This window comes from Choloepus didactylus, chromosome 3 (genome assembly GCF_015220235.1).
Source record: "Choloepus didactylus isolate mChoDid1 chromosome 3, mChoDid1.pri, whole genome shotgun sequence".
In the NCBI taxonomy this organism is placed as follows: domain Eukaryota; kingdom Metazoa; phylum Chordata; class Mammalia; order Pilosa; family Megalonychidae; genus Choloepus; species Choloepus didactylus.
The window spans coordinates 17717939-17735720 of NC_051309.1; the positions used below are offsets into that span (position 1 = coordinate 17717939).

Below are 17782 nucleotides of genomic sequence, written 5' to 3' on the forward strand. Positions count from 1 at the left end.
GGCCTGGGATGGAATCTCACAGTGCCTGGGGCATTCTTCCCACACTCTCCCACCCAGCTGGGCATCAGTCACCCCTCTCAATCAAGGAGGGATCTGCAGCCCGTTACCCATTCCTTTTCAGAGATGGGGAACCACAGCCTGTGCTTACGTTGAGTGACTGGCCTCACGGTCCTGGCCCTGACGTTATTTCCTTAACACGTTACATCCTGCCCACCTGCCATCACTTCACCGCCTACAAAGTCCAGAGCCTGGAAAGGGGCAGCCAGGGGCAGCTTGCCCCCACAAATCGAGACCTCACTCCACATGTTATTGAGCCTCTTCTGTTTGTGAAGCCCTAGACTCAGTGCTAGAAATACAAAGAAATGCCAGGCAGCAACCTGGCGCCCAAGGAGGCGCCCATGGCAAGCCGGAAAGAACCGGCCTCAACCCCTCAGGGATGGGATGTGGGTGAGTTTCAGCAGCAAGTTCAGCCTCTGGTTAAATGGGTTTCATGAAGACGACTCGTTACCTTATACAAAAGTATCCTATAAACTCTACAGGGCTCCTTCATGCCTCAAAAAACATAAGCTTCACAAAGGCAGGGATTTGGAATTGTTTTGTTTACCAACATATCCCCAACCCAAAAAGGAGCACTCATTGCTACTAAAACACAGCAACAGGCAAGTCTGCTGACAGGCCTTAATCAATGCCTGGACTCCCCAAAACTGTTTGTTAAATTAAAGAGCAAACCAGCAGTTCTGCTTCACTGGAAGTATGTAGGTGCTTCACAGTAACTCATTTGTTTCTGAATATTCCAGACAAACTAGTTTTTAAATGATAATCTATGATTAAGTTAAAAAAAAAAAAAAGTGAAGAGAAGCCTACTAGATCCACAAAATTATGTTAAAAGAATAAACCAACAATGAATGAACATGTGAGTGTGGGTGTGAGCACACACTAAAAATTGCACAAGAAACTTCCGGAAGGACACACAAGAAGCCATAACTGTGGTTGGAGTGGGGAGGGGGTACCAAGAGACCAGGGGTTGAAGCAAGGAGGAGTCTTCCTTAAATATGTGCTTTGGTTAGTCTTTCAATCTAAGTACTTGATTAATAAAATCATTTAAATAGAAAATAATGCATTGCCATCTCCCCTTTTCCTCCATCTTCGTAAATTCCTGCCTCTCCTTTTCCAAGACATTTGAGTCCTACCCTCCACAAAACCTCTCCAGCGGTGGAGTCACCTCTTCCTTCTGCTTCCCCAGAAAACTGGGTTTAGACCTCGATCTACCACCGTCTCCCACACTCAAACCATCCCCCTCCCACCCAGGCACTCAGTACAACTACTGAGTCAACCAATCAATATATCTTTCAAATCAACCCGCACACCACTTACAGCCAGGGGCTTGGAAAAGTGGCCTAATCTCACTAAATCTTGGTTTTCTCATCTGTAAATGAGGGGACAATAATAGCCCCTGCTTTACAGGTACCTCTGGTGATGAAACGTGATCAAGAATATAGAGGGCTTGGCCCAAAAAGCCTGGCACCTAGGAAGTAGAATTTTGACATATGTATATGTGCTAGTTTGGATGTATTATGTCCCCCAAAACGCCATTATCTTTGATGCAGTCTTGTGTGAGCAGGAAATGCATTGGTGTTGATTGGGTTGGAGACTTTTGATTGGATGTTTCCGTGGAGATGTGATCACTCAACTGAGGGTGAGATCTTTCATGGGATAATTCCTATGGAGGTGTGGCCCCACCCATTCAGCATGGGCCTTGATTAGTTTACTAGAGCACTATATAAACTCAGACAGAAGAAGAGAGCTTGCTACAGCCAAGAGGGACACTTTGAAGAATGCACAGGAGCCAAGAGAGGAGCTGCAGATGAGAGACAGTTTGAAGACAGCCGTTGAAAGCAGATTCTTGCTCAGGAGAAGACAAGGACAAATGCCCCAAGAGCAACTGAGAGTGAAGAGGAGCTGTGGCCTTCAGAGGAACATCCTGGGAGAAAGCCATTTTGAAACCAGAACTTGGAGCAGACGCCAGTCACGTGCCTTCCCAGCTAAGAGAGGTTTTCCGGACGCCATTGGCCATCCTCCAGTGAAGGTACCCGATTGCTGATGTGTTACCTTGGACATTTTATGGCCTTAAGACTGTAACTGTGTAACCAAATAAACCCCCTTTTATAAAAGACAATCCATCTCTGGTGTTTTGCATTCCGGCAGCATTAGCAAACTAGAACAGATTTTGGTACCAGAGAAGTGGGGTGCTGGTGCTGCTGAGTTTGCAAATACCAAACATGGTAGAACAGCTTTTTAAATGGATAAGGGAAAGATTCTGGAAGAATTGTGAGGAGCTTGATAGAAAAGGCCTAAACTGCTTTGAAAAGACTGTTTGTGGAATTATGGACTCTAAAGATACTTCTGATGAGGCCTTGAGCAGAAATGATGAATGTGTCATTGCCAACTGGAAGAAAGGTGATCCTTGTTTTAAAGTGGCAGAGAATTTAGCAAAATTGTATCCTGGTGTCAGATGGAAGACAGAATTTGAAAGTGACAAGCTGGGATACTTGGCTGATGAGATTTTGAAACTAGAAGTTGTATTCATAGCATGGCTTCTCCTTGCAGCTTATAGTAAAATGCAAGCGGAAAAAGATAAACTTAGAACTGAACTGTTGGGTTCAAAGAAACCAGAAACAGATGGTTTGGAAAATTCCGGGCTTCCAGGGGGTGGAACCCCAGAAACTACAGCCCAACGTGAGGATTTAACCAAACATGGAACCTGACCGCCATTCCAGTACAAGTCAAAATTGCAGAGGGAGTTATCCAGAAAGGATTTGTGGAAAGTCCTATTGTCTGATGGCTTTGACCCCTGTGTGCTTCATGCAAAGCCAACAGAATTTTTGCGAGATCCTTATAGACAGAGCCGCTGCCGGTCTGGACTGGAGGAGACAGACAAGGAACATATTGAAGGAAACATTTCTTCAAAGATGGAGCCATGGAAGTTGAGGTCTGGAGTCAAGAGGTCTCGGGCTGGGAGAGGGGAGTGGCCCACATGCATGGAAAGGGTGAGTTTGCCCCAGAGGTCGAGGGTGGGCATTCTACCTCAATGTTCAGGAAAAGTGTTGCTACAACAGGCCTTAAAGAGGGTGGAGCACATTCCCAGGGGACTGGGGAGAGCCTAGCCACCACCCCACCATTCTGAAGGGGTTGAGCATGTGCCCCAGAGATGGAAAAGAATCTAGGTGCTGCCCAATGTTTGAAAAGGGTAAGGCCAAGAAGGCGGCCTCCCTAGTGTGTGGATATGTGGAGCACTCACCCCAGCATCTGGAGAGAAAAGGACTGCCATGAAAACCTTTGGAAAGGTTGGACTCCCACTCTCTCAAGCCCCAAGAATGCAACAATCATTCTGTAAATGACTCTCAGACTTTGAAATCTAATAGAGTTTGCCCTGCAGGTTTTACAAACTGTTTTGGTCCTGTTGACCCTGTTTTCCCTTCAGTTTCTCCTTATGGCAGTGGGAATCTTCATCCTACGAATGTCCCTCCTTTGTATACTGGAAGCACATAACTTGTTCTAAGTTTACAGGTCCACAGTCAAAGTCAAATTTTGCTTTTGTACAGACCACACCTGTAACTGATTTTGATGGGATCTTGTACTTACCTATTGTTACTGAAATGATTTAAGTTTTTGTGATATTGTGATGGGATGAATGTATTTTGTATTTGGAAAGATCACGTCATTTTCGGGTCCACGGGGTGGAATGTGTTGGTTTGGATATATTATGTCCCCCAAAATGCCAATATCTTTGGTGCAGTCTTGCGTGGGCAGGAAATGTATTGGTGTTGGTTGGGTTGGAGACTTTTGATTGGATGTTTCCGTGGAGATGTGATCACTCAATTGAGGGTGAGATCTTTCATGGGATAATTTCCACAGAGGTGTGGCCCTGCCCATTCAGCATGGGCCTTGATTAGTTTACTAGAGTACTATATAAGCTCAGACAGAGGGAGCGAGCTTGCTACAGCCAAGAGGGACACTTTGAAGAATGCACAGGAGCCAAGAGAGGAGCTGCAGATGAGAGGCAGTTTGAAGACGGCCATTGAAAAAAGACTCTCGCTCGGGAGAAGCTAAGAGAGGACAAATGCCCCAAGAGCAACTAAGAGTGAAGAGGAGCTGTGGCCTAGAGAAGAACGTCCTGGGAGAAAGCCATTTAAAACCAAAACTTGGAGCAGATGCCAGCTACGTACCTTCCCAGCTAAGGTTTTCTGGACGCCACTGGCCATCCTCCATTGAAGGTACCCAATTGTTGATGTGCTACCTTGGACACTATATGGCCTTAAGACTGTAACTGTGTAACCAAATAAACTCCCTTTATAAAAGCCGATCCATTTCTGGTGTTTTGCGAAAAGGCAGCATTAGCAAACCAGAACAGTATGCAAGCTACCTATTAGTCTTCCTCTCTTCCTACTAGTCAATGAATATCTGCTGACCAAAGCAAGAGATGTCTCTTTTGAGGGTAGGTTTCCATCTGCTCTGCAGGCATGGGACTGGCTGTCTTTCTTCCTTATAATCCCCAAAGGACCCAACACAGGTGTTCACTAAGTACTACTTTCACAACAACAAAAAAGAACAGTTAACCGCTGTAAATGCCTCTCCTCCTTCAAAAAGCCAGAGGTCAGCAGCCTCAGTAAATACACACCCCTCACCCCTGTACATGTGCTGGTTAAAGCACAACAGGCTGAGGAGTCAGCAAAAATCCATGGGGGTTGTGGGGGAGGGGGTGGGAATCATAGACCAGCCAAGAGACCCATCATTAAACTTCTTTGACAACAACCTCAAATTGCAAAAGAGGGTCAAGGGCTCAAAAGGTTATTTAAAAGCCCAAGAGGACTATTTCACCACCCCTGGCTTCTCTGTTTAATAAGGGGCAGCAATCCAACAGCGGTATGAAGACCCAACAAACTCTGCAATGATTGAAATAAATCTGCATGTGGCTGCTCATTAATCCAGCCCCAGCTCCCCAGCAGAGCTCCGAGGACTCACTCTTCCACCTTTCAAACAACCCAAGAGCAGAGGACCTGACGATGAGCAACTAGGAACCACTGTGGCTTAGTCCTCCAGAACAGCATCTTTCTTAGGTACATGATGTGGGCAAAGGAGGATCATTTGCAAGATATGGGGGAAAAAAACGCATTTTGTTAAGACCACAAAAGTTTTCTTCTGAATGATAAAATGATGATGGTTCCTAAAAACTGATTTTAAATCACAGCACAGATCTTTAAATGACAAAAAGTGATCATCATCATTTTAATATAGTTGATCCTTTGGTAGACAGTCTATAAATACAACCTTGGAAATAGGAAGATAGAGGTTTTTCTCGGTATCTTTCCAAGTGAAAAACTTCATTTTTGAACAAATCTTGGGTTTGAAGAGCTATTGAGCCTGATTCTTTATTTATTTTCAAATTACACAAAGATTTCTTCAGATTTTTCTGGGGTCTCTGCAAAAGGCAAAAGATCTCATGATCCAAATAAGTTTGTCAATATTTGGAATGATTGTTTAAGGGTCAAGAAATTTATAGGTATCTGAAGCAGGAGTAGGTTGGCAAAAGTAAGCCTGGAGTAAATAATAATACCCAACATTTATTACCAAACTTTCTTAGCCATTCACATCCATTAAGATACTTACAAGTCACAGCAACCCTATAAAGGAAGTATAATTACTAATTCCTACTGATGACAAAACTAAGGCTCAGATAGATTAAGTAACTTACCAAACAACTCCCAGCAAACAAGTACTAGAATCACAATAGAGCAGCTTGCAGTTTTAACCACTATCCAAAAATTTAAACCAAGAAAGATACTTACAAACCAAAGGAAAGCAGAAGACTGTTTCGTTATTCCAAAATTAAGTCCTTCAGGGCTGGGGTTTTCTTTTTCAAATATCAAGCTATTTCCTTTCTAAATTCTTGCTCTTTGTCATCTTGGATAAAAATTTGATCGCACTCAAACTGATACCTAACATTTACCCAATTTATTGTAATAGCCATGGACTTTTAAGATCATAAACTCTAAGAAATGTAAAGAAACAAAGAATGGCAAGAAATTATTTACTAGTAAGAGCCTCAAAGTTCAGTGAACTGTGTTAAAATGGAAAAAGATGGTCAAGGTCTCTACCGTCCACTACAGAGGTCAAAAGAACGCTCCGATTTTTTTTTTAAGAAGAGGTGACCTTGAATAGTGGAGAGAGACACTCTCTGCATCCCTGTCCCACTATCCTCCTCACTGGCTTAAATTCCAAAGGAAACTCGGGTCTAACTGATGTAATGGAAAAAGCACATGACTTAGAATCAAACGATCAGAGCTTGGGTTCCACTGCTGTAACTGACAAGTTAGTTAACCTCTGGGTTTGTTTCCTTACTTGTAAATTGAAAAAGATAATGACACCTGCCCCAGGATTAAATGGGATAATATATATGAAATGAAAAGAGTAGATATGATATCTTAAGACCCACCATTTACTGGGCCTACCATGTGCTAAAGCTTTACAGCTACTCTTGGAGGTAGAGGTTACTATTGCCATTACACAATTAAGGAAATTGTGGCTCAGAGAGATCAAGTAATTTGTTAAGGCCACACAGCTGGGATGAAGAATCCACCTCCAGCCTTTCTTTCCTAAAGCCCAGGCTACTTCCAGCTGCCAAGCTGCTTCCCTGCAACATGCAAACATAATGTGATGATAATAATACATGGTTATTAACTAATTAATATCTACTACACCACCACTCATTTCCTGAGTGGATCATACAACAACCATATGAGGGAGCCAGATTATGCTATTCCTTAACCGTCATGAAGAGAAAGACAAATACAAATAAAAGGTTAGGACTCCTCCCCCTAAAAAGATGCAGGCCTAAAAGGAAGCAAAACCCATACCACTGTAAAGCAGCTTGGGGACTAAAAGTGCTTTGACAGTCCTCCTCTCCTAGAAGGGCCCGGCAGCCCCTGCAGGCGAGTGCGAGCACTCCCATCCCAAGGACAGGGGAATGGGGGTTTACCAGGAGTCCCTTCCAGGGCAGCCTTGGCACCAGCCAGAGTCAGGACGCCTCCTTCTTTGAGGTGCTTGGTGGCCAAGTGGCTGGAGATGGTGGACGTCCATATGCTCTGTTTCCACATCAGGTCACAGTTTTTAAAGAGAGCTGAACAACAACAACAAAAAAATCTGGGCTCAGTAAAGAAACCAAAAAGTGACCTCAAGTCCCACAGCCCTACACACTAAAGGAAGGACTCCCAGCCACTCCCACTCTCCTGGCCTCAGTCCACAACAAGGTCTAAGACACACAGCACCGAGCTCGGGGTCAGCAACACAGGTTCAAGTGCAAACCAGTTGGCCACCTGAGACTCTGCTTTCTTCCTGGAAAACTGGTAAAATGTTAGCCAGTGAATGAGGACTGTTGCAGATTTGCCAGACTGGCTTTAATTCAAGACGATTAGATTTGCAATAAGAATCTATGTCTAAATCAGGTTTACCTGTACTAAATATCTGAGGGACTGTGACTGGTCACAAAGAGGCCATTTTACTCAGCTACAACTTTTATGGCTAAAAGCTTAATGCTAATTTTTAAATCTCTTTGAAAGAAACCCAAAATCACCAGCATTTCACACTTCTTTTAACCGTCCAGCATGCTAGAAATGTGAGGGGCTAAGGGGGAACATAAGCCACATCACCAACTCAGCAGCTGGCCCCCTGCCCCCTTACGGGACACACGGACCCCCTTGCACCAGTACAGATCCAGAAAGAACAGCCTTCCTGATACAGGAAAAGGGGTCTTCAGGAGATGATAATCAAGGTATTGCATTTCCCTGCTAAAAAAGACTGGAAATAAAATTTGATGGATTCATATTTTACCAGTACTTGCTCCCCAAATACAACCAGTTTGCCCCACAAAATACCAATTTAAGGTTTAGGTGTGTGTCACAAAAAAAAATCAATGGTTTTGGCTGATAAATGTGGAAGGAAAGAATTAGAAAACTACCATTTTTCTCTACCCAAAGTGATAACTGATTCAAGCAGAAATTATGAATGGATGCTTAAAACCATTAAACAAAAGGTGTTTGGGGAACAGGATATTCACAAGATGCCAGTGTACCATCCCATAGATCACTTCCTAATTCCAAGTGGGAAAATGTACCCCTACAATGGAGGTCTGGTGGTCACTGCCTGAACCAAGCATCTAACTTGGTGTCACCAAAGATGGGCAATCTGATGTGACATGCCTCCCAATGTGATATAACACAAAGTACACAATTTCACATAGGAAGAATTCCTACCCTAAAAACATTTAACCTAATCTAATCTCTAGACCTAAATTCCAGTTCCCAGGAAATACCAGGGAAAGAGATACGAGTTAAATGACACCTTAAAGAAATGGTCACACAAATCCAGAATGTGGGACATCTCATATGAAAACTGTCCCAGGTTCAACAAAAAAAGTCAATCACACAAAAATGAAAGTCCTCTAGATTAAGAGACTAAAAACAGCAACAGAATGCAGCCCATAAACTTTGAGAGTAATGTATTTAGAAAAAAAAAATTATTGTAAAAAAGACATAAGAGTAAATTAGGGTAATTTGAATATGGGCTGGATATTATTAACCTTATGGGATTACTATTAATTTTCTTGGGTGTGATCACAGTGTTATCATAATGTAGAATGGGCTTATCCTTAGGAGATGCTAAATAAATATGGTGAAGTGTCAACTCGCTTTCAAGTGGTTAACAAAAAAATACATGCACATGGTGCACACACAAGAAAACAAGAGAGTATGAGTATGGCAAAACATTAACTACTGAATGTAGATGGAGGGCATAAGGGTGTTCATTCAACTGTTTTTTTTTTCAACTTTTTTGTGTGGTTAAAATGTTCGTAACAAAAAGTTGGAAGATGTAACCGGCTTTAATAAAAGCTCTATCCTGAGTTCTTTTGACCTTCAGAATTCTCTATTTTCTATACATTCCCAATTCCTGAAGGGTAACAAGCTCTAGAAGATGGAGGCAGAACAAAGTTTATTTCATTCTGCCGCTACCCTAACCTTCAACCTCCATGTGCTCCTCCCCTAATCTCCCTCCATGGGAAGTTCTTTCTTCATCTGTAAAATGGGGATGTTAATCCCTACCTCACAGAGTTATTGCAGATATTTCGGAAGACACAGGGGAAACCCACAGGGATCAGCTGGACAAACAACAGAGCATGTGATCAGTGACTAGTGAAAAAAAGGACTCACACTTGGATTTGGCATTGCCCCCAGCCCATCCTCCAGCCACACAAAGAATTGCATCCACTTTCTCATCACCCAAGAGCTTTCCAACTTCAGCAGTCACCTTAAACAAAGGGGACAAAAAGATGCACAAACTGTAAGATAAATCTACACAGTCTTTACAGATACCTCAGTTTATTTTTCTCTTCTTTTTAAGCCACTTTACAGAACATGGCAATTAACACTTAAAATCAGATGTAGGACTAATCTCTGATGAATGTTTGGATGGTTAGCCTAACTACATTTCAATGTCATTCTTATAATGCAATCTAAGAGTATTCTTACATACAGTTTGAAAGGTGGGAACATAAATACTTCCAAAATCAAAAAATAAAGTAAAAAGGAAAAAGTTAAAATAAAAATCACCCAGCGCTTCACTGCCCATAGCTAATATTCCGGTATATGTAATTCTAGGCTTTCTTTGCAAATCACAGGTGCTCTGAAATGAATGATTCTACTCTGCCCACTAAGACAAAAAATCCCTTTTACTGCATCTTTGAAAGAAAATGCCAAAGAGCAGTTATAAGAAACAGCAAGAACAATTAAAACTGCAGTCAATGGCAAATGTTGGTAAGTACTGAGGCTGAGAGAGAGGTGTATGGGGGTTCATTTTAACATGTTTGTTTGAAATTTCTGAAGTGTTGAAAATACATACACGCCCTCTTGTTATAACACATTAAAACAAAAATCTATCAAGACAGGCAATTCTGGCCATTAACCACCACCCTTTTCCATATTCCTCTGCAATGGCTGAGATGACACCTTCCAGTTGCTTCCATAAGATCAGTCCAATTCTTAAGACTTAAATCAAGACTGTGTGCCTCTCTCCACAGTAAGATTTCTGTCCATTACCTCTATCCCCAGCAATTTCTGAGGCCTCAAATTACTCCTTCCAAAGGAATGCTTCTGCAACGGAAACCAATCTTATCTCCCTGCACGTCACAACTAGTTTCCCTTTTAAGAAAAATTCCTGAATTTCCCTCAGCCCCTCCTTCTGACTTTCTCACCTAACCCTGATTTATCTTCCATTGACCTCCCTCCTGTTACACAGGGTCATCCTAGTGTAAAAAAGTTGCCCCTTCCTTTTTAAGTCATGTCCTGTTTCCAGGAGCCCAAATCCCAGCTGCCAGAAGTTTGATTATCTCCCCTGACATTGGCATGTGCAAAGAAACCAGTGCTTAACCTCAACATGTTCTAATTTTTAGGAAGGATGAAAGCAGCTGAAACAATGCACCTCTTTGGCTTCTTTTTTAAGACATTTACTTTTATAATAAAATGAAAATGAAATATTTTTAAGTTTCTCTCCCTTAAATTTTACTCTCTACTTCCACCCAACAGTTTTCTAGAGGTTCAGTGTCTTTCTCACTTCTTCATCTCCTAACTGTCCCTGCTGTATTTTCTGCCCATGGAGGCTAATTTTACACCAAATTAGGATTAAATTTCCTCTTCCAGGGCTTTAAAAACAAAAACTGGATGTCATGCTATTTGTCCAGAAATTCTTAACTGGGTGGAATAAGGGAAAGGGCTAGAGATTTTTAAAGCTTAACCTAGAATCGGGCCACTTCTCAATCTTTGTCTTAAATAAGATGCACTGTCTATTCAAGTTCCAGGTGGGGACAATGTCCACATCTGAAAAACCATATGAACATTAACAGAATTAACACAATTAACAGAAGAGAATCTCACCTGGAGGGGCTGTGCTACCAAATCCAGGTGCCTCCCTTCCATTTAGATTTAGCTTTTATTACTTTATTCACATGAAGCGATTCTGCTGAGAGGCAGCTTAGTACAATATATGAGCACAGACTTCAGGTCCACAGCTCTGGGTTCAAATCTGGCTCTGTTTGACCTTGGATAAATTCCAGTCTTTCTGTCCCTCAGACTCCCCGTTTCTAAAGCAGAGATAAAAATAGAACCTTCCCTCTTGGAGTTGTTACAGTAATTGAGTTAATGGAAATAAAACACTTAGAATGGTGCCTGGCACAAAGCAATGCCATGTCAAGTTTTCCTATAAAAGCCAGTAAGCCTAAGCTACCTAAATACAGGAGCCAATAGGACCATATTAAGAAAAGTAAAAAACAAAAATCTATATTATGGAATAAGTCAATTGGCTTTGATCTCAAACTGTTGCTTTAGAAAACTCAGCCAAGCGGCTGAGTACGCTTGCCATTTTATTTTTTTAAATGTTTGGATTTATACCTGTATGCTTGGAGAGATGGAATGGAAGAAAATATAACAAAATATTAACTGCAAGGTGGGACTATAAATGATTTCCCTCTTCTGTTTATTTATTGTATTTTCTACATCATACATTCATCACTTCTGCAATTTTAAAAATCTGCTGTAAAAAAAAAATCACTAAGGACATAAAACATCAGACTTGCAATAGGTGCCAAAGAGATTATTTTTTAATTCTTTTTAGAATGTTACTGTAAATGAAAAGCAGCCCCACTTAGAGACCATGTGGCACCTGAACTAAGTGGCCCTACAGTTAAGAGACCTACACACCTGGCTCCACCACTAACTAACTTTTGGACATGTTAATTAACCTCTGAAACTCAGTCTCCCCAGCTGCCAAGTGGGACTACTACCACCACCCACCCACCCACCTCACTGGGTGGCTGTGAGAAAGAGAACAGCTTTTAAAATATAGCACATCCCACAGAGGGCTAAGCTGAGATCTCCCTGGGAGGTGGACAGGATTGCTGGCATGAAAACTCCACAAAGCACAGTCCTCTAGGGCAGCTCGTCAGAACCACTCTTATAGAAAGGTAAAATCAACTCCATAGTATCCAAGATGTTTATACCAAGACATCCACCCACTGTTACCAGTGCTGCCTCCCAGAGAGTGGCATTATCACAAAGAAAGAAGGGGGCACTCTCAGTTCATTACAGATTCCTATAGTGTTGTCTGACTTCTTGTTTCACAATAAGCACATTTTAGAATTTAAATTAACCTATTTTGTTAGTGTTCATGCTTTGAACCGGGTAACTATACTATTCAGAATGCATCCTAAATAAATAATCGGAGATGCGGACAAAGATGAGTTCACCACAGCATTCTTGAAAATGGTTAAAAAAAAAAAAAAAGTAATAAATAAATAACTCCAAAAAAACTTAAAATGTACAATAGGTGGAAACTACATAAAATGTGGCCAATCCATAAGATAAAAATTTACAATGTCTACAAAGAGGTTTTTTTTTTTTCACTTTTAAGTGCTCTGAAGAAGTATTTAAATTACAATGTTAAATTTTTTAAAAGCTGGCCATAAAATATAAAATACAGAATCATGTCAATTTATAAAACTAATAAACATAGCATGCAAATAGAAAAGACAAGAAAATGGGCTGAAGTGTTAGAACTAGGCTGACTAGACATGAACTATGGGAAACTTATTATCTTCTTTGTATTTTTTTTCACATTTTTTCTCAGTAAACATAAATGGCTTTCATAACTAGAGAAACAATGCTTTATAAAAAAGGGAGAACAGAGTCTGTGGAAACCCTTCCCTGACCACCGTGCCTAGTGGACTTCTCTGGAATTACCTGGTCGGCCTGCTCGGTAAAGGTGTCTGTCATTTTCACGATGACGCTAGCACTGGCCTCTTCGTTCTCCACCATGTCAATGCTGGCTACCCACTGAAGCAACGGAGAAGACAGATTTGATGAAGAGAAAATGAATTCGTTATTCCCGGAAAGATCCATGCCCAGAAATGGGGGAGGGAGGGATCGGTAAGATTAAATGAAACCCGACTAGAGAAAGGGCTGGCTGCTGACCCTCTCAGCCTCGCAGGTAAGTCCGGCCAGCTGACCCTGTACTGCATCCCATTCTAGCCCATCCTGCCTCCAAACATCTCACGTCTCCTTCTCCCCATTCACTTCTAAAAGCCAAACCTTGCATTTCCAGGAGAAGCCCTAGAGCAGTTGCCAGCAAACTTTCTCCATAAAATGCCAGATTATAAGCGGTTTAGGCTTTGCAGGGTCATACTGCCTCTGTAGCAACGACTCATCCTTACTGTTGTGGCGGGAAAGCAGCCAGAGTCAGCAGGTAAATGAATGAGTTTGGTGTGTGCCAGTAAAACTTCGGACACTGATATTTGAATTTCATGTCGTTTTCATGAAATATTATCCTATTTTTGATATTTTTTTCAACCATTTAAAAATGGAAAAACCACTCTTAGCTTTGGGGGTGAACAAAACATCAGATGGTGAGTGGACCATAGTTTACTGACCCCTGTCCTAGAGCACATGGGACGCGCTGTGGGTTGGAGCCCAGAGAGATCTGGGTTTGATCCCACACATCAGATTCCTTAGCCCTTAAGTTTCTCTCCCTTAAATCTTGCTCTCTACTTCCACCCAACAGTATTCTAGAATGCCTTTTTCACTTCTTCATCTCCTAATTGCTCCTGCTGCATTTTCTGTGTCTCAGTTCCTCCACCTTTAAAAGGGGTTGTTAAGAGCTGCCTCACTGGGTTAGTGTGAGATTACATGACATAAGGTCTGAACGCTCTCCACACAGGGACACAGAGTTCTTACTCAGAAAGCTCCCAGGCTCAAGAGATAAACATCTCTACTACAAGCTGTGAAGAATACAGCGGCCATTCAAGGCCATTCAACAATGCTCACCTTCTATGCCATGGAGTAAAGAAGAGTCTCCATGACTGAAGGGGGGCAGGATCAAAGGTAAGTCAGCACTGGGATTCCCACCAGGTCAAAAGTAAGCCAAAGCACCCCCTGCCAAGGAAAAGCACAACTTTCGCATTTGTAACACCCCAATACCAACAGGATCTACTGCATTAGGGTCACTGAGAGGATTAAAGGAAATTAAGAGTAGTTAATGGCTCTGGTATGTAGGGTGAAGTGTCTATCCTTTGGCAGGCACCCCCAGTGTGCTGCCATCCTCACCATCATCATCATCCAGCTGGAAAACCTGGCTGAATGACCCTGAATCGAGGTATTCCAGGATCCCCAGCAGGTGGATGGCAGGTAGGGGGTGGTGTGTAGAATCCCTTAGAAGGATGTCCCTGAGACCAGATTCTGAGTGAGAAAAAAAACCTGGGATCTTCTTTCTGGTCCTAAGGGAATCCCTTGCCCAGAAAAGCTCCCCAGAGTGCTAGCCTGGACTTTGAGCAAGTGACAGCTGCACCAGAAGCCACCGTGTAGTGTCTACCAAGAATGTGCTAAGCCTTGCGGGGGACAGGGTCCCTGAGGGCTCATCTGCTCGGCTCATACTTGCTGCTTTCCGGGACGAGTCCCTGACTATGCAAAATCGTTGAAATATTCTTTGCTAAGCAGAGAAGCAGCTAACATCTGCAGGCCTGAGCCTTTAAACCATCAGGTCCAACGAAGGCTAAAGAAACAGGAGTAATAATGGCCAGCATTTCAATGGTTTTACCACTTGCTAGGTAATTTACATGCAATTGTATCTATCATCTCATTTAATCCTCGCAACTCCCATCTGTAAACGCTAACATTATTCCTCGTTTTACAGACGAGGAAAATGAAGGTCCGGGCGTTAAGAAATCAGTTAACGGTCACAGGACGAGAAAGCACTGCCAGGCAATGCTCATCCACGGTCTCTCCCTGTCCCTTCTTCCTGCTCCGTCCCCATCCTCTTCCTCCCATTCTGGAATTTTCTCTAAGCCACAGCACACGTTTCTGGGCCTGGAGGAGGCACAGTGTGGGAGTGCGCGCATGCAGCGCGCACACACAGACACTCTCTCTCTCTCTCTCTCTCTCTCTCTCTGTTAAGGCAAAGGCCCCGCACCTAGGGCCCGGCGTGCGCACGCACTCCGAGGCAGGCCCGGATACGTGAAGCTGTGCATGCACGTGCAAGCTCCTAAATCCGGGGTGCATAGCGGCCCCAGCTTCTTCCAAGCTGCCCTCCCGGGACGCATCGAGGGACGCCGAGACCCCGAACCAGCGTCGTGCCCGGCCGCCACCCACCCTCCTCCTCCCCACCCTCCGTTGGAAAGCTGACAGCACCCCGGCCCCCGGGATTACCCAGTTGTGGGCCCGGAACGCCTGCACGCATCGGGAGCCCAGCGCGCCCCTGCCGCCGTACACCAGTACCCGGCGCGCATCGCCCGCCGCGGCCGCCGCCATCCCGCTCCTCCCCGCGGTGCCGCCGGAGCTCCGTCTGCCCACAGCCCGCGCCCCGCCCCGCCCCCGGCCACCTGACCCCGCCAAGAGGGGCCGCGCGGCCACCGCACCGGGCGCCGAGCCCGCTGCTGCCGCCTAGCGCGCCGCGACGGTGACCTGCAAAGCCCCGCCGTTGAAAAGCACCACCCTAATTCTGTTGTAGCCTTCTTGGGAGCTGGATCCTGTTGTATGTATCTGTGTGCTGTTCCCCTCCCTGCCCACACAAACAGTGCCTTGTTCACAGCAGACCCTCAGATGTTGGCTCAGTAAATACACTGTCTTCTGGTGCAGCTGTCACTTGCTCAAAGTCACTTGCTTTATTTTCAGAAGCTTCAGGAGGGCTAGAAGACTGGCTGACAAGAATTCCATTGACTTACTTCCATTCGCCAGGTGCTGTGCTAGGTGTTCTGTGTGTGCTATTTCCTTTTGTCCATACGACAATCCTATGACTGATTAGAATTTCAGACACTTGTCCAGAGGAGTATGAATTTGAACCCAGCTCTTTGGTAGCTAGAATTCTGCTTAACCCCACCTCCACTCAGCACAGCAATTGGGAATCAGTTTTTCTCCATAGAATTTTTCCAAAAATAATTACTTCACCCCTAAAACACTGTGATAGATTGAATTATGTACCCTTGGGGAAAAAACCAACATGTTTTAACATTCATCCTTTCCTATGGGTGTGAACCCACTGTAAATAGGACCTTTAAAAGTTGTTACTTTTAGGTAAGGTGTGGCCAACCGAATGAGGGTGAGTCTTAATCATATTAATGGAGGACTTATAAAGGGAAAGCCATGTGGAGGATCGAGAAGGGGAAGTCAGCTGAAATCAGGAAGAGAAAGGAGAGGACATCACCAAGAGATAAGAAAGCCAAGGACGGGTGAAATCACTGCCCTCCCCCCTAAGTGGGATCTGACACCCAGGGGAGTGAATCTCCCTGGCAACGTGGAATATGACTCCTGGAGAGGAATCTAGACTTGGCATCGTGGGATGGAGAACATCTTCTTAGCCAAAAGGGGGATATGAAAGGAAATGAAATAAGCTTCAGTGGCAGAGAGATTCCAAAAGGAGCCGAGAGGTCACTCTGGTGGGCACTCTTATCCACAACATAGACAACCCTTTTTATGTTCTAATGAATTGGAATGGCTAGCAGTAAATACCTGAAACTATCAAATTACAACCCAGAACCCTTGAATCTTGAAGACGATTGCATAAAAATGTATCTTATGAGGGGTGGCAATGTGATTGGGAAAGCCATATGGACCACACTCCCTTTTGTCTAGATTATGGAGGGATGAGTAGAAATATGGGGGAAGAAAAAAAAAAAGGCACCCAGTGTTCTTTTTTACTTTAATTGTTCTTTTTCACTTTAATTTTTATTCTTATTGTTTGTGTGTGTGTGTGGTAAGAAAAATGTCAAAAATTAATTTTGGTGATGAATGCACAACTATATAATGGTACTGTAAACAACTGAATGTATGCTTTGTTTTGTATGACTTCATGGTATGTGAATATATCTCAATAAAATGAATTAAAAAAAAAAAAAAAGAAAGATAGCCAAGGAACCCCAGGGATGGCCAGAGACTACCAACCAGGGAGGAAACAAGCCTTCCAGCCTCCAAGACCACAAAACAATAAATTCCCACTGTGAAGTCAACCCATTGTGTGGTATTTGTCTTAGCAGCCTGGAAACTAAGTCAAACACCAGAAGTTAACATAGGTCCATCATTTAGAGCAGAAATCTGACTCAAAGGTATTACACATGTCCTGCCTTCTCAAAGTGTGCTTAGTGTTAAAATAAGAATAACTTCCATTATTGATCACTTGCTAAGTGCCAAACAGTCTTCTAAGCCTTTCATATGTATTATAACATTTCATTACTACAAAGACATTTGCTATTTCACCATCATCATGTTGCAGATGAGTATTTCAAAGGCCTGAATTCCAGTCCCAGCTCTGACACCCAGTTTTCTCACGAGAGAAATGACTGGAATCATATATCCTCTGCCTACTTCAAAAGGTTGCCAGAGCACAGGGGTGAGAGCCCTTTGTATGTGGTAAAGCTCTGCACAAGCTCGAGAAACATCCTCTTTATTTTCACTGTGGGGAGGCCACTGAAGTGAACCCCAACTATAAGGAAGGGAAACTGACATTTCCATCAACATGTTCCTCTGCTCACTGAGTGTTCTCCAAGTGAGGCTCCTGGAACAACTGTGGTGACAATAAAACCTCCTGAACCCCCTCCACCCTTCTAGGGTCAGAGTCTCTGTGGGCTGGGGCTGGGCAGCTGCATTTTCAAGAAGCAATTTTTTGACCAGCGAACTTTGAAAATAGCCAAGGGTAG

At 43.3% G+C, this 17782-nt stretch overlaps 1 protein-coding gene across 3 annotated transcripts in view; it reads right to left on the reverse strand.

The window, feature by feature from the left end:
- QDPR (quinoid dihydropteridine reductase) overlaps positions 1–15443 on the reverse strand; it is a 37129-nt gene extending 21686 nt beyond the window's left edge. For 2 of the 3 annotated variants that reach the window (XM_037829455.1, XM_037829454.1), the window contains exons 1-4: positions 15300–15443; positions 12843–12935; positions 9264–9360; positions 7037–7177 (exon numbers count right to left, since the gene is read on the reverse strand). In XM_037829455.1, the coding sequence (XP_037685383.1) occupies positions 7037–7177; positions 9264–9360; positions 12843–12935; positions 15300–15401 (433 nt within the window). In that variant the 5' untranslated portion in view covers positions 15402–15443. Of the gene's footprint in view, positions 1–7036; positions 7178–9263; positions 9361–12842; positions 12936–13922; positions 13958–15299 lie in introns of those variants that run through there. The other variant, XM_037829456.1, reaches the window with a different exon arrangement.
- Between the last annotated feature and the right edge of the window lie 2339 nt (positions 15444–17782).